Source organism: Leptosomus discolor, chromosome Z (assembly GCF_034619465.1).
Source record: "Leptosomus discolor isolate bLepDis1 chromosome Z, bLepDis1.hap2, whole genome shotgun sequence".
Classification (NCBI taxonomy): domain Eukaryota; kingdom Metazoa; phylum Chordata; class Aves; order Leptosomiformes; family Leptosomidae; genus Leptosomus; species Leptosomus discolor.
In genome coordinates this window covers 91,331,999-91,353,852 of record NC_141419.1, presented here as the reverse complement: position 1 = coordinate 91,353,852, position 21,854 = coordinate 91,331,999, and the positions used below count along the sequence as shown (strand labels likewise).

Below are 21,854 nucleotides of genomic sequence, written 5' to 3'. Positions count from 1 at the left end.
TCACCACAAGTTGCTCCTTTGGCTGCTTGATGGATTCCCATGTTTGCACGTGGGCTGGATTCTCTCCTCTCCCTTCTGCCACTCTCTGTGGCAGCATTACCTGCCCAGGAGGTGACAGGTAAGTGCTGGAGAGGCACGGAGTGGTTCTAGCCATGTCACCGAATCCATGGACCGAAGCTTGACCATCTGGAGATGGATGGCAGCTCATTCCCTCCCTCTCGCAGGGCTTCATCGCCCATGTCCCCTCCAGGAAAGCTGCCAGTGTTGACTGTTCACGAGCAAAGGTGGGGTCATCCTATGAGACAACACAGGAGTGCTGTGGCTGTTGGGGTGTTGATGATCTAATTAGTCTACAAATACTCATTGCTGTTTATATGCATTTTTCTGCCATAAAAATTCTGGAGACGCCACATTTTCAGTGAAGAGTCCTCCCCAAAGTTGTGTCATTGCTCTGCCTCCTGCATGTGGGAAAGGTTGTTCCTTAAATCCTCCCGTGACTGTTTGTGTAACAGCGATTACAAATTTAAATATTTTTTAAAAATTAAATTAAAAATGGATGTTTAATTTTGTTTCATGCAGGCAATTGGAAATGCTAAAACAACAAGGAATGACAACAGCAGTCGCTTTGGGAAGTACATTCAGATCGGCTTTGATAAGAGATACCACATCATTGGTGCCAACATGAGGACTTATCTGTTGGAAAAATCACGAGTTGTATTCCAGGTGAGGAGTTGTGCTTTTTTCCTTCTTTTCTTTTGGATGCTGACCTCCAGGAACTTAATAGTCTGGATTTTTTTACATGGATTAAAAAAAGATAACTTTAAAAGTAGCTTTCCTGGTGGACACAGCTTCCAGACGTGTCTTTCAGGCACAGTCTTTTGCAGTTGTTGTTGATGGTCCCAACCAGATGACTTCATTCTGAAGGAATAGGTACCTTGGAGACACATTAGTTGGCCTCTGGTTGTTCCCTCTGTCTACCCGAGGCTGGAGCCCTGAGGAGGGACTGCTGTTCCTGGCCTGGCTGCTGGCCAGGGATGGCAAGCCTGGCTCTGTGCCAGCTGCTGAGGTTTTTACTGAGCCTCATAAAAAGCCAGGAAGAATAAATTGCAGACAAGAGTCTTCAGTTTTGAAGATGGAGGAGAGGCAGGAGGAAGGCTGTGGAGGCTGATGGCTCTGCCGTCGCACATCCCGTGGGTTTCTTGTGCAGGACTCGGGACAAGCTTTCTTGATCTGTACTTGCAATCTAGCTCAGAAGCACCTGTAAAACTTTTGTCCTTACAGAAAAAAACCAAACCAACAAACAAACAGCTACAAAAGTCCTAAAAACAAATGACATTGGGAAGCCCTGAGTGTAGGTCACCTCTTTTTATGTGATTGTCAGTTTGCAACGTGGTGCTTACTAGCTACCTCAGCGCAGTTATCCCAGAGAGGGATAAGGTGTGGAAGGTAGTATAAAGTTATTTATTTTCTCTGCAAGATAGGCAACATACATTGGTGTGGGCAAGGCTTGTTGCCTCCTTTCTCCCAAGTGGCAAAATGTCCCCATCTTCTTGGTGGCACTGAGGGGGTCTTGATGGTGGGAAGCATGGGATGGGGTCAGGGCAGCCCTTGCCTCTGTTAACTCAGCGTTTTCCCCCGTAGGCAGAGGAGGAGCGCAACTACCACATTTTCTATCAGCTTTGTGCCTCAGCAAGTCTTCCAGAATTCAAAGACCTTGGACTAAGTAAGTAATTCTACCTCCCCGTGCCCCCGTGGCTGCTGCTTGGGTTTGATGGCAACAGGCAAACATTGTGGGGTTAGAAATGCAGGTCATCAGTGAGGTGGTGCGTGCCCTCTCAGTGGGAGGAGGTAACCAGAGGTGAGCTTGAAGGGCTGCTTCTTCCCAGTGGTGCACAGGTTTGCTCACGCCATCTCCAGGGATGTGGTGCCTTGGATGACACCGGCCCTCGTCACCTCTGCTGCACAGCAGCTTGCTGCATGAAGTGCGTGAAGTTTGTGTTGCACTCGTCGGTGCCGTTAGGCGCTGCTGGTGGGTAGAAGCTGTTGCTGGAGGTTATCCATGGTGGAAGAAGCCTGTGTATTTTGTAGAAACTGCCTGCAGAACTCCGGTGAACCACATGGTAGATGCCAGCTGATGCAGTGAGATTGTGTGTTAATGTTGTACGAAACCTGCATGAAGATCTGTCTTTTAAATCAAGTGTGAGTATGGGTTGATCTGGCCAGAGTCTTGACAGGAGCTGTTGTGTCCTTTGAATCCGTTGTATTTTTTCATTTTTTACCTCCTGGGATGCATCCTGAGTTGGGTTTTTTCCTCAGGATTTGCAGCAAAACCTCTGTAAGACACTGAATAAGAGGCTTTTCACTTGCAGCAGGGGGTGCGGAGATGTGGTGTAATTAATTTTTGATCTTGCATATTTGCTGTTGCTTAAAAAGAGAAGTGAGGATTAAAACATGCTTTTAAGTATTTAAAATGATGAGGAAGGGAGGTTGTGATCCCGAGCATCTTGCTGCTGTAGAGTCTCACAGAGGTTTCCGTCGTGGCTACAGAGAAGTGGTAGATTGAGAAAGAGGCTTTCGGTTTCTGGGTAATTGTGGGCTTGTGTTAATGACTTTTTGGGTCAACCTCAGCATGTTGACCGCGCCTACCGAGTGTTGGTGCTGAAATGGAAGCACTCCTGTTCTTGTCCTGTTGTCACCAGGAAGCCTTGGTGCATTACTTTACTCTGCCTGGTGACACCAAACCACACAACCACATCCATGAGTTTGCTTAAGGCATAAGATAACTTCTAAGACTGTCTAGGCATAACCGTAATGTCTGTCCCAGACCTGGGTGGGAGGTGAAATTTTTGCATGGTTCACTGTGCACCAGCTGTAGTGTGAAATGTGGCTCCGTAGGTCAAGGCTTGTGATGGACCTGGCGCTCCTTTTGGTCTCTAAGGGTCCCAAAATTATGATGTTCTGACAGTGGCTTCCCAGCTACCGCCAAAGAGCCCATGTTTGGTCCTGTCGCATGCTCACACGACCCCACAGCACATCTCTGAGCACTTCCAAGAGTTTCTGCCGTGGGTTTATGCACTTCATTTTTGCAAAGATACCCTGGGTAGCTTTGTCCGGCTGTTGTCCGCTGGTGTCTTAAGAGTTTAAACATAAATTATTTCAACCTAGTCTGGGAAATGAGTTGATATTGGAGAGCTCTGACTGTGAAACCACCTTTCTCTTCTTGGGAACACGTGGATCAGAGGAAATACCAGTGTTGTTCAACACAGCTCTCTAAAAGCATCATCTGTAGTTGTCGTAATAGCGAAGGCTGAGAGCTCCCTGCTCTCCTGGTGCCTCACCCAGGACATCTTTGTGCTGTTGTGACTGTGGCTCTCAGCTTCAGTGTCTCAAGGGAGAATGTGCAATGGCAACAGCTGGCGGTGTAGGAGGAGGTGGGTGCCAGGGCCGTTAGCCCAAGGAAGCCTTCTTGTGTCATTTCTAATCAAAATTTGATGTTGTCAGCGTGTGTCAGTCTCCGGCTGCGCTTTTCCGTGGTGTTAGTGTGTTTGCTGTATCGCCCTGACCCGTGGAATTACTGCTGGACAGTTTTCTGTGAGGGCACAATTCACTTATTCTTCTTTCTTTTGAGGGGTTTTTTTTCATTACCAACTTTGCATCAGATTTACTAGCCTGTATTTCAAGAGGACTAGTCAAACCCCAAATTTATTTACTCACGTGAGCTGCACCTTACCTAGCTGTCAACCTTTTCTTCCCAAGGCTTATACAAAACAAGGGGTGTCTTCATGTGAAAATCCACCTTTTATTAGACAGAGACCAGGACATAGATTTTTCCATATCAAGAGTAGGAGCTGTTGCTTCTCCTTTGGGTTTGCACATGCAAAGAATTGTTGTTACTCTCTTTTATATTGCAAAACGCTGGAAAACAAATAGTCTCTAAACTTACATGAGCCCAGCAGAGCAAACCAGTGAGTGTTGGCTCTTCAGTCAGAGATATCCTAAAGGCTTGATTTTAAACTAGGAAGTAAATATATTTGATTTAAAATGTGGGAGACGGCGTGCAACGCGGTGCCTTTCGAAGTGTGATGTCTAACGGAACGATGCCTGGGCAGTGGTGCAAAGCAGGAATATGTTTGCAGCGAATCAAAGGGTTTCTGGGGTTATTAAAATCATTTCACACATATTGAAATAGAAATATTGGAGTCGGTTATACCAGAGATGACTTGAGGCAGAAACAGATCCCAATGTGGCTGGTTAAAATTGGAGGCTGCTGTCCCAATCCCATCAACCGCTGCCAGGCCTGGCTGCATCTTGCGGGGTGACACGCAGCGACATCAAGCTGTTAATGTGTTGTGCTCCATCACAACCTGGCTGAGCTCCCGTTGTGCTGGGGGGACCACGATGGACATCGACTCTCTGGCCCCAGTCAGCATTTTCTGCCCCTTATTCCCGATGCTCCAGCAATGAGCGGAGTTACCGAAACCTCCAGGTCTCAGGGCTTTACGCCAAAAAGAATTAAATGTTTTTCTTGCAGCCTGAAAGTACAGCTAATGCAAAAGCCTGCGGGAGGGCTGGGGACCTTCTGGTGGCAATATGAGTCAAAAAATGTGCAGATTGCAGTGATTTTTAAAGGTTACCAGCAGGCTGATGTAGAACGCCCAGTAGGTTGTTTTTCTCATTATTTTCATGATCCTTGGGAAATATGTTTGTGAGTATTAATGATCTTTCTGAGCTTTTCTTGGCAAGTCGCTCCTTTGAAACAACTTGAAGCTGATGCTAAGAACTGATTCTGGGGGGAATGGGGAGGCTGTCCACCTCCTGGGCTCCCCGAGTCCTCCTCAGGGCCAAGCCTGCTCCGGCTCTGCCAGGACTTAGGGTGGCAGCTTTGGGCACATATCTTAGTGGTTTTGGCCTCAAATAAGCCCTTGTTTTAAAGAGAGGTGGTTGCATGTGAAGCTTTTTAAAGTGAATATAAATCCTACTCTCTCTCCGTGTTGTATCTGCATTTGAAATGCCTCTCGGTCTCTGTAGGATTTAGCTTTGCGTCGTCCTGAAGTAACTTTGCTAAGGCACAGATGCTTAAGCGGTGTAATGCCGGCACTGCGAGCAATTCTCCATTCCCGTTGCTCCCCAGGTTTAAGGCATTATGTGGGAAAAGTGTTAAAGTAACTGAACGGGTCACGGGTATGTAAAACAGGATAAAAAAATGGAGAGCAGTAACCTCAGTATTTGAAATAGTCCTCAGGCGTGCGATAGAGCAGTTATTCAAATCCCAAATATACCATGGGTCTGCCCTGGTTGAACTTGGCTTTGCATGGGGGAGGGGTTTCATCACTGCAAGAAGTAGTTCCAGTCACTTATCAAGGTTATACTTCATCCATCTCTAAGTAAACCGTAATTTGAAGGAGATGGGGGGCAGGGGGCATCCCAGGGCATGCTCCAGAAAGCTCCTGCTTGCTGATGCGTTTCTTCTGTTCCTTCTCTCCTAGCATGTGCCGAAGACTTTTTCTACACTTCTCAGGGCGGTGACACGTCTATCGAGGGCGTGGACGATGCTGATGACTTTGAGAAAACCAGGCACGCCTTCACCCTGCTCGGTAAGGGGTTGCTCTGCTTGGAGGCTTCCCAGCAGAAGTCTTTTGCAAACGTTTTCAGTATTTTGCCTCAATTTTACGGCTCTCCTGTAACACTAAGAGGTATAAATCTGTGTTCCTATTGACCTAGTTGGCTTTCCCTTGTTCTTTAGCGTGAGCTGCAGCAGTGTTTCTCACAGCGGTCTGCGAAGCAGCAGTGAAATGGAGGAGGATGCTGAATTTAAGAGAAACCTAAACAAACCATTCTGGAGTCAAAGCTGTGCTGCAGCTTTGACTTGCTATTTTTTTATCCTATTTACAAGCAGGAAAAGAGCTATTACTCTGCAGTTCAATCTGTATTTGGGTTGGGAGTGATGTCGCTTCTGGGACCATCACAGTGTGGTACCGATTAGCTGATTCCTGGGAATAATGAGCTGGGTGCATCCCTGCTGGGCAGAGTCCGCGTTTGCATGGCCAGCTGCAAAGTCTGCTGCTGCGACAACCACCCGTGCGTGCTGCAGTTGAGCAGGATGTTTGAAAGGAAGACCAATTTTTGCAGGGGAAAACTTTCCCAGTTTACTAGTATTTATCCAAAACCAAGTTTTTAAATCCTGCCGAGTCTCGGTGCCTCTCCATTGCGTTTCGTATGTTGGGAGAGGAGCTCGTGGTGTTCACAGACAGCTGTGAAATCCCCTCTGAGCGGCTGCGTCTCAGGCACTGGAGACTCATTTCAACTGTTCTAACTGTGTTTCCCCCAAATTTGTCCTCTTTGTGTTTTAGACGGGCTCAGTCTCTTTTCCTTTGGGGTGACAGCAGGGTCTTGTCTTAACCCTCCCCTTGTCCAGCTTGTGTGACTTTAACTGTTAACTGCTCAAAAAATACGACTCCATTGTTTGCTCCAGACTTGCCTTGGGGTCTGTAATCCCCAGGGAACTCTATCCCCATCCCCTTGCCATGTGTAGACTCTCTTTGGTTCCCCTCTCTGCCTCCTCAAGCAGGCCCCCTGTCTCCTTGCTGCTCCCCGTGAAGCACCATGTGAGCATCTTCCTCCGCTGCCAATTTGATGATGTTTTCCTGCTCTTCACATGCTTCCCCTGGCTCTGCCTTTCCTCATTGTCCTTCAGTGTGTTCCAGCTCTGTCTGCTTTTGTTCAGGGCCTGGTGAAGTTGCTACTACACTTTCCAGTCTTGCCTTTCTATGTGTAACAAGGAGAAGCCAGATTTATCTGCAAATCCCCATCCTAGCCAGGCTTAACTCCAATTAAGAGTGCCAAGTTACAGCAGAGCATTGCTCCTTTAAGTAACCTTGAAACATTTCTCACTGTGCAGATAACAGAAAAGTCCCGAGAGAGAGAGAAAGGGAAGCTCTTGATAATTCAAAAAGCCAGCGGGTGATGTCTCAGACCTTGGGTGGATAATTAGGACACCAGCCCTGAGCACAAAAGGGGCGCACAAAACCCCGTTGGGATGTAAAAATGCAAGGTATGGCAAGAAAGCCACGCACAGGCTGCTGCTGAGCAAAGCTCCTGCTGCAGAAGCCTGCCAGAAAAATATGTAACTCAGTAACGTCCTACACCCTCAGTGAAGACCCGTAACACGGAGCTCCTGTGAGGACACCGGGGACTGTAAGACAGAGCTTCGCATCACCTCCCTGGTGACTTGCTGCAGCACCAGCCTGGAGGCGTTGTGCCTCACGTGCACGGCTTTAATTTTCTCTTCTCTTTGTGGGAGGCTGGCAGTAGGTTGTCGTTTCTGTGCTTCGGTTGTCAGCGAGATCTTGTTGTTGGACTACGGTCACAGAGAAGCAACTCCTCGCTCTGTGAAAGCCGCAGAGCCCCTGTAGCTCTGATCCCCTTTGATCGTTACGGAGTAGCATCCTTGGCTTCACGCACGTTCACAATAGTATTAAACCCATCTGCGATAAAATTGCTTTGATGCAACCATTAGGGGTAAAGAAATAGCATGAGGAGCTCCTCTTGCAGGCTCTGCTGTCGTTTTTGAGCGATGCCTTTACTGAGAGTTTGTGGTGAGTTTTTTGTGAGAGGTCCGAGAACTCTGAAAACCAACTCCGAACACCAAGGAAGTCAAACACCGCGAGCGTTTTCAAATAAACTGAAAATTGCAGGTTTTTTTCTGTTGTGACAATCAGGTATCAATTGTTCCCGTAGGAGTGAAGGAATCTCATCAGATGACCATTTTTAGGATAATTGCTGCCATTCTGCACCTAGGGAACTTGGATTTCCAAGCGGAACGAGACGGCGATGCCTGCAGTGTGTCGGTAGGTCACAAGCAAGAGTGGGGTGCACGGGGAGCTTTGTGTGCTCATAGATCGGCCCGTGTTGGATGTGTTGAGCTTTGCAGCAGTATCCTTTGGTGGAAAGCCCTTTTCCTCCTGGCTTTCTTTGCTTTTTTTGAAAACACATCATAATTTCCTGGTTGCTTTGTTTTTCCTGGAAGATAGTGCATTATTTCTTCTCTCTAGCAAGCCCATAAGAGAGATGATTCAAAGGTCGCTTACTGCCTCACTTCCCAACCCATCTCTGACTTCTGCTTCCTTAAAAGGCTTGGCACACCGAGTATTGGGGGAACAGTGACTCCCGGCAGCAGAAGGTGTGGTGCTCTACAACTACAGGCAAAGCTGTGAGGCTGCTGCTTGTGGTGTGACCACGCAATATCCAAAGGAGCGCTGCACAGTTAATTAGCAAGAATAAATAAGGCTAAGGATGCCTTGCTGGTGGTTTTTCTGTTTCTGTGTTTGTTCAGGGGGGAAAGGAAGAAAAAAAAAGTGATTATAGGGAAAATACTGTCCTGTGAATGATAGTTGCATCCCAGACTGGTCGTTTGTTCTTAATTAAAGTGTTAAAATGGGTCCTACACACACTTGTAGTGGTACCCTTGAGATAATGTGGTGTGCAATTAGTTAGATGCTGGAGGTAATTTGCTTGATATTTGGCAACGTGGGTATGTGAAAGCGGTCTGCTCCAACAGTGTTGAGTTCTGTAATGGTGTTCATGTTGTTTAATTACGTTCAGATATAATTGCGTGGTATTAAATCAATCCTGTCATGTCTTTGAATCCACCATCAAAAAGGTATCGTAGCAATAAAGCGTCCTGGAAGTCTTTTAAAATGCATTTTTCTCTCCATCCCCAGACCCACCCAGCTTCTGTATGTGCACATATCTAACTGGAAACAATTTACTTTGTTTAGATATGCGTTACTACACTGAGGGAAGGGAAATTGGTTTCTCATTGTCCAAAAGGCAGTGCCCGCTACCTTAGCCTAAAAGAGACTCAGAACTGCCTTGTCTTAGTTTGTGGGGGGGTGGTGGAAATACAATGCAGTAGAGAAAATGAAGTTCACACCTCATTTTATTGATTCTGCAAAACACAAGCCCTTCTGGTAACGCAGATTTTGCAACTTGGTTATTCAACATGGGGTTAGTTTGTAAAAGGCACGGTGCAATGGCACACCCTAAGCTTTAACGTAAGGCTTATTCAAGGTTGCTCTGAAGGAGCGGCGCAGTGGCAGCGCAAGGAGGGGTAAAGTGGAAAGTGCACTTTCCTGTTGGCAGTCACTGTGGAAATCTGCTCTTTATGAAAATCGAGACCTTGAGGATAGCCAGAGCAGAGCAAAGCCATAGGCTGTACCACCATTCAGGGCTCTGTCTGAGCCATTCCATCCGTGTCCATGAAAACTAGTGCAACGGGATGACTGTTCGTTGCTTTTCTGTTTCCTATCCACCACAGAGAAACACGGTATTTCCCTAGAGGGTTTGGAAATGCTGCTGATTTCTTGCGCTGATGTGCGAACCTAGTGTTAAAACTCCAGTTTTGGAGTATCACCAACCTGGTGACTTTGCTTCTCGTTACCCCCAGAGCGAGGACGAGCACTTGAACAACTTGTGCAGCTTGCTGGGTGTGGAGCACAGCCAGATGCAGCACTGGCTTTGCCATCGCAAGCTCGTCACCACGGCCGAGACCTACGTGAAGACCATGTCTGTGCAGCAAGTGGTGAACGCCAGGAACGCCCTGGCCAAGCACATCTACGCCCAGCTCTTCAACTGGATCGTGCAGCACATCAACAAGGCCCTGCACACCACTGTCAAGCAGCACTCCTTCATCGGCGTGCTCGATATCTACGGGTAGGCACGCTTTCTGCTTTTAAGACTGTTTAGTGAGTCCTTTCTGATTTGTTTTACCCTTCTGGCAGTGCACGCTGGACCTTGGCTTGTGGCAGGTGATGGGAATAATAGAAAGGGACGCAAAAAAAGCGCAGTCGTCTGTGGTTTGTAGTTTTGATCCTCCTCTAGATTGATAGCCCTGTCCCTGAAATGGTGCACGCAGATCTGTTTGAGCGCTGGCTTTTGGGATTTACCTCCCATACCGTTCCCGTTCAGGATTTCCATCCTGCTTGCTGTTTAAAGCATCAGGCTTAAAGATGAGCTAGGGGTAAAGGTGCTGATGTGGAGACCAGAGACTGTGCTTGGCTCTGCCTGGAGTTACTGTGGGATTTGAGGCAACTACTTTGCTTCTTCAGCCGTGAAACCGCTGCTGCAGGGCCCTTGTGCAGCGAGAGCTTTCAGAGGACTTTGAGAGCCTGCAGTTGCGGGGTAAGGTGCAAAAAGCTCCGCCATAACCAAGGGCAAGGCTTGCAGCCTGCGGCCTCGGGCAATGAGCTGCTTTAAATTCAGCTGGGTACCAGTTACTGTCCAGCCTGTTGTCCTGGCACTTGAGCGCTGTTAGAAAAGGGATGAGAGAGTTGTCTTGGAAGAGTTCATCTTAGCTGAAGTGCTGCGAAGAAGCAGAAGGTGGAGAAGAAAGGATGGGATTCTGCCAGTTGTGGGGTGGAAAAGGAGAGGTCTTCTGGGTTTGGGTTTTCCCCTCTTTCAGCACCATCCCTTTCTGACTCTCTGGGAAGCAAGGACAAGGGAGAGGTCACAGGCTGCCCAGAGAGGTGGTGGATGCCCCATCCCTGGGAACATCCCAGGTCAGGCTGAACCGGGGCTCTGAGCAACCTGATCCAGTTGTAATGTGCAGTGTAATGGTAGACTCCTTGTAAGGCATGTCAGATTTGGTGTATAAAACCTCCTGTGGGGTTTCTGCAGCTGCTGGTGTTTGGGATGTTGATTTTAACATCTGCTGGACAGCCACGGCAGCAGAAAGGATGCCAGAAGTCAGTGCTGGAGCATCGGCGTTGCCCACTGCCTGCTCATCCCCATCAGCAACTGCTGCCGTACAGGAGCACTTGTATCAAGTCTGATGAGAATACAGTCCTCTTTGGTTTGTGATTTCAATGGGATGGCTTGAGATGGTGAGGTTGGTGTCAGAGGTTTGCTAGTGTCTGTCCTACACTAACGCAGGACCTGGAAGATCTTAAATCATCGGCTGGGATTGGCCGGGTCTGATTTGAATAGGAGATGGAAAAGTTGTTTTCCCATCAGTGTTGCTAAAAATAGAGATTTCTGCAGGCTGGGATGTCATAAATAAAGCTTTGAGATGGAGCCATGTTGGCGACAGTAGGTCAGTGCAGAAAATTGGATGTCTGAGTTAGAAAATCAGACGCCGTCTTTCAGAAATCTGAATAAGAGGAGACTTGAGGATAACGCTCATGAAAGATTAAGCTGGGCTTGAAAACCTGTCAGTGTGGAAGAAAAACCTCCCTTAGCTGCAGGTCTCCTGTGCATCACGTCCAGCGCCTGGGCCAGCAGATGCTTTTACAGCACTGGTGTCACCTCAGAGTACAGCAGTTGTTTGTTTTTTTTTTTTCATGAGGACCTGCAGGTGCTATGAAAGGGGCAGGTTTGCAGGGGAAGGGTGTCCACGCTCCCGGCCGTAATGCTTGTGTGTGAGTCCAGTCTCTCTAAAGAGACCATAAATCCCTTTCAGAAGGTGTTATTGCTGTCTGAATACTGAGTAATTAACAATGCAGGCACTTTGGGTGGTGACAACCTGACTCTCTGCAGTCCTTGAAGGTGGTTTGGTTCCCCAGACTCAGGTTATTTGGGAGTTTTAATGCATTCTGCCAAATACTGGATTTTTTTTTTTTTCCCAAATATCTGTTGTTTTTCATTTCCCTCTGGGAGAGGAATTAAGCCAGAAAGGCGGGGAGCCTGCAAGCAGCCTTCACCACATGTCCCAGACACCCTGAGAGCGTCTCTGTCCCAGCGCTCCTGGGAGAGGGCTGTCCCCATGGGTGGGGTTTCTGGGGTCCAAACTAAGGGTGCAGACCTGTGAGGTTTGTCTCCTAACCCTCTAATGCTCGACTCCGCATCCTTAATTCTCTGTCAGCATTGAGGGGAGAGGGTGCAGCACTAAAAGCCTGAAGAGAGGATTCGTGTGGCGTTCCTGGGCTTGGCGGGGACGACTTGTTTTTCCTCCGTTTGCCGTGTGGAGGGAAGTGTGAGCACCCAGGCAGCCAGCTGTATGCTGGACTTATTTATGAACTTTAAATATTTTAGTATAAACCCTGGTGCTGCAGCAGATTTAGCAGAATAGGGAACAGGAGAGAAGCCAAAATGCAGCATTTACCCCCTGACATCTGCCCGTGAGAGCTGTCCCCAAGCCGGGATGTGCCTTCCTGGGAGCCACCGTGATGGGTTGGAGGGGTGAATATTCTTATTTTTTGCACCAGGATGTAGTGCACTAAAATGAATAGAAATCAAACGGCTGTTGATTGGCTTTTCTCATTGGGATGTCGTCTTAGTGCAGTCACCTCCTGGCCAGGGCGTGCATGGAGCTGGTGACCCAACTACTCCGTCAATTAGCTACTTCGTGAAGTCTCCCTTGGAGCTGGGGTTGTACAGCTGCTCTGCCTCCGGCCAGCACTCGCTGAAAGCGTTCATAAATCACATCTGGCGCCTCTGAAGTGGAAAAAGAATTTCCACTCTGCTATCTTTTCCTCTTGTACCCTGGTTCTCGTTGCGTTTTTCTGCCTAGCTCGCCGTGCCTCCCCGTTCCTGATTTAATCAAATCTTTTCTTGCCCTGTTGCTCTGATCATGAACCTGCAGGAGTTGGTATTTCCAAGGAGACCTGGGAGAGTCGCATCCCTTTAGTTGCAGGAGCTTGACGGCACCGGTCTGCTCGGCGTGACGGCCGTGTAACCGAGATCGAGCACAGCGGGAGCTCTTCAAGGACACGTTCATCACTGAGGCTCTGCCCGTGTGTTTAATATAAACCTTCATTGGACCCAGACACCAGATTGTGTTGCATGAAAGCTCAGTTCCTGGGATAGGGAGGGATTGAGCAACTTCGGTGTGGCACGAGCTGCACTGGCTCTGGGGGCAGTGCCGGGGCAGGCGGAGGAGGAAGCGATCCCAGGTTTCCTCGAGGGCTGTGGGGCTGCTAAAAGCACAAAAGCAGCTCCTTTCTCCCATTCCCTCTTTTCCTTTTGCATTTTTGCCTCACCTTTCCCCAAGGGCTCAGATGTTTCGTATGGTGAGGGCATTACCACTGCGTAATACCTGGGGAATAGCCGCATCGCATGGCCAACAGCCAGGGAGTCCTCAGAAAGTACCAGAAATACTGATTTTTGGGGGGTGTGTGCTTCATTTTCGTGCTTAAAGACTCTTCTGCCAGCTCCTACAGCACCTATTACCCAAGCAATTATTTCATTGCTCATTTATCATTACAGCAGCTTATTCGTTAAGCACAAGGAGCCTTGCCACTTCTTCCCTTCATTTAATCCTTACAGTCATGTGTCGAAGACTTTTTTTTCCTCCCCCTTCCAACTATGCCTTAAAAATAGAAATATAAATAACATAATACCCTATGGTAGCTGAAAAATATCCTTATTTTTTAAGAGCAAGCCTAGCTCCCTGTGCCGGTCCCTGGGCGTCGCGTGCTTCAGCCCCGGCCGCCCCAGGGGCTCTGCTGGCTCTCTGCTGCTTGCTTGTAGTTTGTGTTATTAAAGCTGCATATTTTTTCATTTCTAACTGTGACTGGGAAGCCAGTTTTGAGCTCGGTTCAGTGGCCCATGGAGGGGTGGGATAATGTTTTGGCCAGGGGAGCTGTGAAGCCGTGCTGGAGAAGGGGGATCACGGAGACGAACACCAAACTTCCTCTTAAGGAACGCGTTGGAGTTGGAGCTGAAAGCGCCATTTCTCCCTCTCCCTTCCAGAAGTCACTTGTTCACGTGTATCTAATTTTTGTGCTGTCAGGGATGCAATAGAGGCTATAATTACAAATTTAATACCTTCTTTTTCTGCTCTATTGAATTGCATTAAGAATACCGTGTTGGGTCTTTTAAGAAAGCAGCTGCTATTTCTCCATCACCTTTGCAGTGAATATATTTGGACTTAATATTTCATAATATTTTTCCCTGAGAGAGGCTGCTGCATTTCTCATCTCAGACAGCACTACTGCCTGGTGGGCAGGAAGCTACAGTCATACCAAATATCTCATTCGTGTGTAGCAGAAGAGACCTCTTGAATCCCTGGAGTTGTGGCAGGGAAAGATAGACGTTTTTGGGAATGAGGAATAAAATGTCGATCTAGGATAGAAGGAATGTGAAGAGTCAGTTAAGTAACTGATGTTCCCCATCACGCAGATGACACCGTTGCAGAGAAAAGTAGATTTTGAGACGAAGCAACGCTTAATGCTGATTTATTCATTGCTTTGCAGGTTTGAAACTTTTGAAGTGAATAGCTTTGAACAGTTTTGTATCAACTATGCCAACGAAAAGCTCCAGCAGCAGTTCAACTCGGTAAGGTCAGCTTGGAAACGTTCCATAAAACTTAGCAGAAAATGTATCAAGGTGGGATTTTTGTGTGTCTCGCCTTCTGCTTAATGGCGCTTACCTGCAGTGTGGCCAGATCGCATGGCCGGCATCAACGTGGTCCTTGGGATCGCCTCTCTCCCGGGCAGTGATCGGTCATTGCAATTGCACTAAATACTCGTATCGAGTTGAAAATGTTGCTTGGTTGATTTATAAGCTTGATACTGGCAGCAGGTTTGCAAATGGTTTATGCAAAGGTTCACTGATGGTTTTGAATAAGTAGATGGCCAAGGTTGAGGGTTTTTTGGCGTGGTTTCAATCCTAAACTGAAACCTGGTCTTGTGCCGACTCCTGATTTCCAGTGTGAGACAAAGCATGGGTGGAAACCTCCCATTAAGTGTGGCTTAAACCTCTGCAACAAATAGTGTATTAAATAAGAGGATTTGACACACTCTCCATTTTTCACTTGGACATGCCTCACAAAAACCTGAGATTCTTCTGTTTTATTAGATACAAGCTCTTACCCACACTGGAAATGAAACGGGTAAGGGGTCGTCTTCTCCTTTTGTTGTAAGCAGGGAAAAAATTACTATTAGTTTCAGGATACAAGGGAAAACTTGTTAAGTTTGAGCAGCTAAGTACCGCGGAATGGTTTGGCACTTTGAAACCGTGGCATGTGCGTGGACATGAACATTTGCTGTATATCTAATGCATCAGATCGCTGCTGCTAAAAATGAAAAGCAAATTATGGATTGTATTTGCACTATTCATATCTTAATATGTCCAAGTATCACTTCTGAAGCTTATAAATTCAAACTCTGAGATGACATGTTTGAAGAGATTTTTAAAAGCTATCTTTGAAGAAAAAAGTGCATTTGAAAAATCATTTTTTAATATGCTTAGAGTATCTCAGAAATAGCCAGAGACAATTTATCTGTTTGGGCAGAGGTCTGAGATATATAAGCCGTGGAAAGACTTTTTTTTTTTAAATCAGAATCTGCAATAGAAGTGTTCCTGAGCCAGTTAGATACTGCTGCTGATATCCCTTCTAGGATGATGGGCGCTCTTTGTGAAGCTGTGCTCACAGATGGGGGCACACGAGCTCAGCCCTGGCTGGACTCCCCGCTTGTGAACCTGCTGCAGGTCGCTAGTTTAATCAGCAGAGCACTAAAGGAGAGAGGGATTTTTCTCAGCCCTGGAGGTATATATGTCATTGCCATCTCAATATACAGCTTCCACCTAGGTGTAGTGACAGCTTCAGTCATTTTCTAGTGAAAATCATTTAAAGCCTTTTTTTTTTTCCTTTTTTCCCCCCTGCCCCATGGTTTCCTAGTGCAAAGCTTTTATTTTCCTTGACAGAAGCTAGATTGTGTAAATGGCAGAGCCTGTACGAAGCAGTACGTGAGGGCACCTAAAGCTTCCACGGCTCTGGCTGTACTGGTGGAATACTCTACTCCAGCAGAGACGAGTGGGTGCATGGAGAAGGGGCCGGCGCTGTGCTGGCTGGGGTCATGGTCAGTAATTCGTCTGTTTTTCCACTCTCAGCATGTGTTTAAGCTGGAACAAGAAGAGTACATGAAGGAGGGAATCCCTTGGACTCTCATAGACTTCTACGATAACCAGCCCTGCATAGACCTTATAGAGGCGAAACTTGGTATCTTGGACCTACTGGATGAAGAGTGCAAGGTAAAGAGGAGAACTCGCCTTTTCACTGGCATTCTTAGTTTTATAAAAGGTTAAAGAACAGGATTTAACCTGTGGCACGTTGCAAGAGGGTGAACATCTCCTTTCACGTGCATTGCTGGGGTGCTTATGGGTGGGGTTCGCTGTTGGCATTTGCTTTGCTTTGGGATCGTTCAGAGCCTCCTTGGCAGATGTTTGCTGCCGACCTGGGTGCTTGATCTCAATGTGTGTTGCCAGAGCTCATGTTTCTGGCCCGGGTGTACTTGGGAACAGCCATTCTTGTGACCTTTGATTTCTTCAGTGTTATCCAGGAGCTGGAGTTCCTCCCTGTCTCAAGGGGAAACTGAGTCCTGTTGTGGTAGTTATTTGGGGTAAAGTTGATTGCGTTTACTGTGCAGACTCCAGATGCTTGTAATGTTGTGAGAGTAGTTTGCTGTCCTTTACCCTCTCCCCTCACACCAGCCTGAATTAAACCTTGCTTAAAAGTTGAGAAGAAAGGTCAGAACTACAAACCTTCATGAGAATCTATAAGAAAAGTTGGATTCCTTGTTCACTCCTTGTTCAGTCATGAATTATCAAATATATCCAGGAACAAGAAATGTTAAGATGGGAGATTTTCTTGGGAAGTTGGGATGCCTGTTTTGAAGGTCTTTTATGTGAAGAGTAGGTGAAAAGTCCAGGGTCTTCAGGTATGGTCATCTCAACAGGAGAGCTCAGTGTGATGAAAATGGCTCCTACACTGGGCAGAGCAGCTCGTATCTTTTCTAGTTCTGGTGTCTGCACAGCAATGATGGTGAGGAAATATGGGAGAAAGTGTTATCAGATTAGGGCTGTAAAACATTATGATACTGAGGATAAAGAAACTTGAACGCTACACGTGAGTGGTTGTAAGTGATAGTCAGTGGGAGGGTTTTTGGACCCTTTGACACAAAAATACCCTAGGATGCAATAGCTAGAAGTTGAAGTTAGACAAATTCAGCCATGAAATAAGCCTTTTTCATGTTGGGAACAGCTTGGTGGAAGGGGATGGTGGCTGCCTTCCTGTTGGATGTGGCTGCCTTGTGGAGCCTCAGACTGGTTTTACTACAGCGTGATCAATGAATTGTCTTTGGGAAGAGTTTCCATCAAGACTTGAGTATATTCAGTGCCAGGAAATGTCTTGCTGATTGTGGAAGGGCTTTTGAACAAGGGCAGGGAAGGGTGAGGCAAGGAGTCCCTCACCAGGATAGCCAAGGTGATGAGAAGGACACAACAAATTCTTGTTGGCTCTGTGGAATCCGTGGGTGTGGGACAGATCCAGTGGCCCAAGAGCAGGAGTGTCACGTTGCATCAGAGGGAAAGGTTTTGGATCCATTATTTAGACTAGTGTTCCTGTTGGGATTTAAGGAGATGTATGACCTGTCCCTGTTTGGGAGGGAGGTGACTTGTCAAGTGGCTGCTCTCCTCCACGCAATAGGGCTGCCTTCCCAGGCATGAAGGGGCTGTCCCAGCCTTCAAGTCCCACGAGCTCAGCCCTCATCTGGCATACCGACACTGACTATCTCTTTGCAATGCGCCGGAGTTGGGGTTTTGCTGTTTTCAAATCCAGTCTTGGGAAGACTCCTTAAAAATGAGAACTTAATTTGATGCCCTTAAAAACAGCATCTTCGCGAATGCTAGCTCAGAGGGAGCCCAGATTATTTGCTTTGATATTCAGCACCCTTTCATTTGGTCTCTGCCAAATGAGGCTATTAAGCCTGTTAAATTCTTCAGGCTTAAAGTGGCTCCTGGGTGTTGTGAGGACCAAAAGGAAAGTTTCCCTTGTCCCATATTGGCTGTTAATGCCCTTTGCTCCTCTCTGAAGCAGCTGGCACTGGTGGCTGCTGCTGACAGTGCATTAGATGGAACAATTCCTATGCAGCAGCACGAGTATGGGCAATGTTGCTGTAGAACTGCCTGGTACTACTTTTTTCATCCATGCTTTTTTGGACCAAAAAAGTGAAACACAAGATCTGTTCCCCCCTACACATCAAATGCCAATTATCTGGGTATTTACCTGTCAGTGGGGAATGCTGTCATTAGTCACAGGCCCTTATTACGGGCCCTGTAATCAGCTCTTCTATAATAACCTGCAAGCGTTCTCCAGCTTTATGAAAATTTCAGCAAAGCTTGTCAACTGAAAGCACCAGTTTATGGATGAAAACCTTCACCCCTGCAGCAGCATTTCACCTCTCAGGGAGAGCTGGCCACGGCAGGCATGGGACCACAATAGGGTAATTACAAGTCATCTCGTTAGCACATAAAGCAGCAGATAAATATACTCTGGGACTTGAAATGGCATCAAGGGGGTCCTGGCAACTTAATGAAACATTAGTGCAAATGCAGAGGGTTTGTCACTAACATTCTCGCTTCACAGTATGGATTTTTTTTTTTAATCTTTAATGTACGGTTGGGGAGGGGGTGGTTGGGTACGTGCTGAAGCAATTCATCTAATGAAGGTCGTAGACCTTTGGTGCGTAATGAGAATCTTGTCACTATTCGGAGAAGGGGGGGACCAGACAGGCTTGAAATGGGAATCGGCAATGAAAGAGAGGGCTCTTGAACTGAGATTGCAGTTTTAAGGAACTAAACCTGTCTCATGAAAGCAAACGATAAAACCTCTAGCTTTGAAAAAAAAGAGGGCTTTAGGATGTGTTTGGGTTTGGGGGCTTTTTAAATAGCTTTGAGGTGTTAGGAGTTGGAAGCTGTTGTACAAGTTATTAGGGTAGGAAGGGGCTTCTGGAGGTCGTTTGGTCCAACCTCCAGTTATGCCCCAGGTCTGCCCAGAAAGCTTTATAATCTTCACAGGACTGTGACCTTATGTCCTCTACTAGGTGACCTTGGAGTCCTCAAAGAGCCTCCTCCCTGTTTCCTGCAGTGGAGGGTCACCTGCTGGACGTGAAGCTTTTAGGACCTCTTGGTTTTGCTTTGGCATGAAAAGATGCTGGAGGAACAGCAAGAGTTCATGTCCCGTACACAGAACTGTTATTGGCCAGAAACCAAGGCCACCACGACAGGCGTAACATTGAAGTGCTCTAGCACAAACTAGTGAGCCTAAAGAGGAGGGAAAGGGGAGAGGGGCATCCAGGAGAACCTCACTGCTGGTGAGCTGTGAAATGAGGAGGGAGCTGCCATAGGGCCAACGGTGGTGGTGGGAAATAATCTGGGATAAGAGCAGAGCCCTTGAGGAGAGCAGTGAGATCAACATAGAGCTTATTAGAAGAGACAGGCATTAAAGGAGGGAGGCTGTCTTAGGAAAATCCAGTCGTGGGAAGTTGGAAAGGTGTGTAGAAGACTTGCTTGGATGTCTGGGATGGCTTTAGGTTGTGGTTAGCCTTGTAGAGGGAAAGATTTCAGCAGAGGGGACAGCAGACTTCCTAGGAAGACTTTGAAGGCTTTGTGTTTGGAGTGAAAATGTGAAGCATCTGGTGCTGAGTCTAGTTGGAGGCCTGTAACTAGTGGTGTTCCCCAGGGGCTGGTACTAGGTCCACTCTTATTCAACATATTCATCAACGCCCTGGATGAAGGGACAGAGGGCACCCTCAGCCAGTTTGCTGACAATACTAAACTGGGAGGAGTGGCTGACGCGCCAGAAGGCTGTGCTGCCATTCAGCGAGCCCTGGACAGGCTGGAGAGCTGGGCAGAGAGGAGCCTCATGAGGTTCAACAAGGGCAAGTGTAGGGTCCTGCACCTGGGGAGGAATAACCCCCTGCACCAGTACAGGCTGGGGGGCGACCTGCTGGAGAGCAGCTCTGCGGAGAAGGACCTGGGAGTCCTGGCAGACAACAAGTTGACCATGAGCCAGCAACGGGCCCTTGTGGCCAAGAAGGCCAACGGCATCCTGGGGTGCATCAAGAAGAGTGTGGCCAGCAGGGAGGTTATTCTACTCCTCTACTCTGCCCTGGTGAGGCTACATCTGGAGTGCTGTGTCCAGTTCTGGGCCTCCGAGTTCAAGAGGGACAGGGAACTGGGGCTCTTTAGCCTGGAGAAGAGAAGGCTGAGAGGTGACCTTATCAATGCTTATAAATACCTAAAGAGTGGGTGTCAAGAAGATGGGGCCAGGATCTTGTCAGTGGTGCCCAGGGACAGGACAAGGGGCAACGGGCACAAAGTGGAGCGCAGGAGATTCCTTCTAAACGTCAGGAAAAACTTCTTTGCTCTGAGGGCGGCAGAGCCCTGGCACAGGCTGCCCAGGGAGGCTGTGGAGTCTCCTTCCCTGGAGATATTCAAAACCTGCCTGGACGCGTTCCTGTGTGACCTGCTCTGGGTGACCCTGCTTTAGCAGGGGGTTGGACTAGATCATCTCCAGAGGCCCCTTCCAGCCCCCGCCGTTCTGTGATTCTGTGAAGAGCAACTTCAGTGCTCTGGAGAGGAGGAACAGTTGGGGTTGATTTTTTTTCAAGGGGCTTAAATTATCCTCAGCGGAAACTGAGAATTCTCAAAGAAATACAGTCAGGTCTTGGTATCAAAGCTGGATGGGGTGTCCTGCTTTTCTGGCTGAAACTGTTTCCTCTGTGTGAGTGCTGTGTGTATTCCATACAATTCCTAAGTACCATCAGGAGTACCTTCGGAAGTTGCTGTGGATGTGCAGGTTTCTCCATAAGGTGTCCTGCTGCCTGTTTGTACTCTTTCACCTGTGCTGTTGGGATGGGAGTGGGAATGGGAAAATTAATGAAAAAATATTTCCGTTAGCATGAAGTGCATCTAAAAGGATTTGATCAAGAATGTGCCGGTTGTAAGGGTTGATGTGTCAATCACGACATCTTTGTTGAAGTATTTGTTGTGGATTTTAGTGAGATTCTTTCCGCTGAGGAGCGACATGACCCCGAGGCTACCAAAGGGGGATGTGTCTAACCAAACCCACGAGCTCCCTTGTGTTTTCAAACTCCCTCACGGATCCGTTTTGTGTTTTGTGGCCTGTTGCCATCGTGTTACGCTGTTAACGTGCCAAATGCATTTTCTAACGCTGTTCAAAAGATGCTCTTTAACCTTTACTGTGTCCTTCTGTCAAGTGCCAGAAACACTGAAGTCTGCTTCTAGCAGACCGGTTTTCAATCCTGCTTGTCTCTGTGCATCGCTGTGAACTTGGGTATCCGAGCAAATGTGTTCTCCTTGTCTGGACTTGTTAGTTTTTTGAACATCAGAAATCAGCGTGTCACCTTCCTGTGCCGCCTGGTCCTCTCCGGGGGGATTTCTGCTCCACGAGGAGATACGCGGAGGTTGGACCTCTGGGCTTTCCTTTCAGGCAGACCACCTAATCCGATGGCAGAATAACCTCGCCTATGTCATGCTGTCAGCTTTTGTGACCCGAAAGTCAGGCACATCACTTGCAGCGGAATGTGTCTGCAGAGCATGGAGGAAGCCCAGGCTCTCCTCAGGCTTTAACATATATTGGAGTGATGAGGAGAAAAGTAATAAAATATAAATAGCTCCTACTTGTGTTTTCAGAGGTTTAAATCATAAGGTTTGAATGGACCTTTGTTGCTTTTATCCAGTTAATTGTCTTACTCTTGGAGGTGGTGGTGGAGGGAATTTCACCCTTTAGCCCAGTCAGCTCCAAACATCTCCTCGGTTGTCTGGTGGTCATGGTGGGCTCTTGACCCTGGGGCGCTGCTGGTACAAAAGTGGCAGACTCGAGCCTGGGGGCTGACCCTGGCCACGATGTGTAGGTTTGATTTTGGTTGCAGTAGCTCCTGGCAGCTCAGAGGACAGTGTGTGGAGATGGGAGGTGGCGCTGGCCAGGATTATGCTGCCCGATCGATTTTATGCAGAGTGATGGGCAGAGGGATGGTAAGGACAGACAAGCAGAAGCAGTGACCTTGTGAAATTACTGGTCTGAGGTTTTTCCTGTTTAGGGATTTCCATACTGG

The 21,854-nt window shown here is 47.6% G+C and overlaps 1 protein-coding gene across 1 annotated transcript in view; it reads left to right on the top strand.

The window, feature by feature from the left end:
- The window catches only part of MYO5B (myosin VB), a 150,854-nt gene that overhangs the window by 53,264 nt on the left and 75,736 nt on the right, over positions 1-21,854 (top strand). The window contains exons 6-12 of the mRNA XM_086480191.1: positions 580-723; positions 1,642-1,723; positions 5,487-5,594; positions 7,738-7,847; positions 9,446-9,711; positions 14,190-14,271; positions 15,829-15,969. Coding sequence (XP_086336317.1) covers positions 580-723; positions 1,642-1,723; positions 5,487-5,594; positions 7,738-7,847; positions 9,446-9,711; positions 14,190-14,271; positions 15,829-15,969 — 933 coding nt within the window. The remainder of the gene's footprint in view (positions 1-579; positions 724-1,641; positions 1,724-5,486; positions 5,595-7,737; positions 7,848-9,445; positions 9,712-14,189; positions 14,272-15,828; positions 15,970-21,854) is intronic.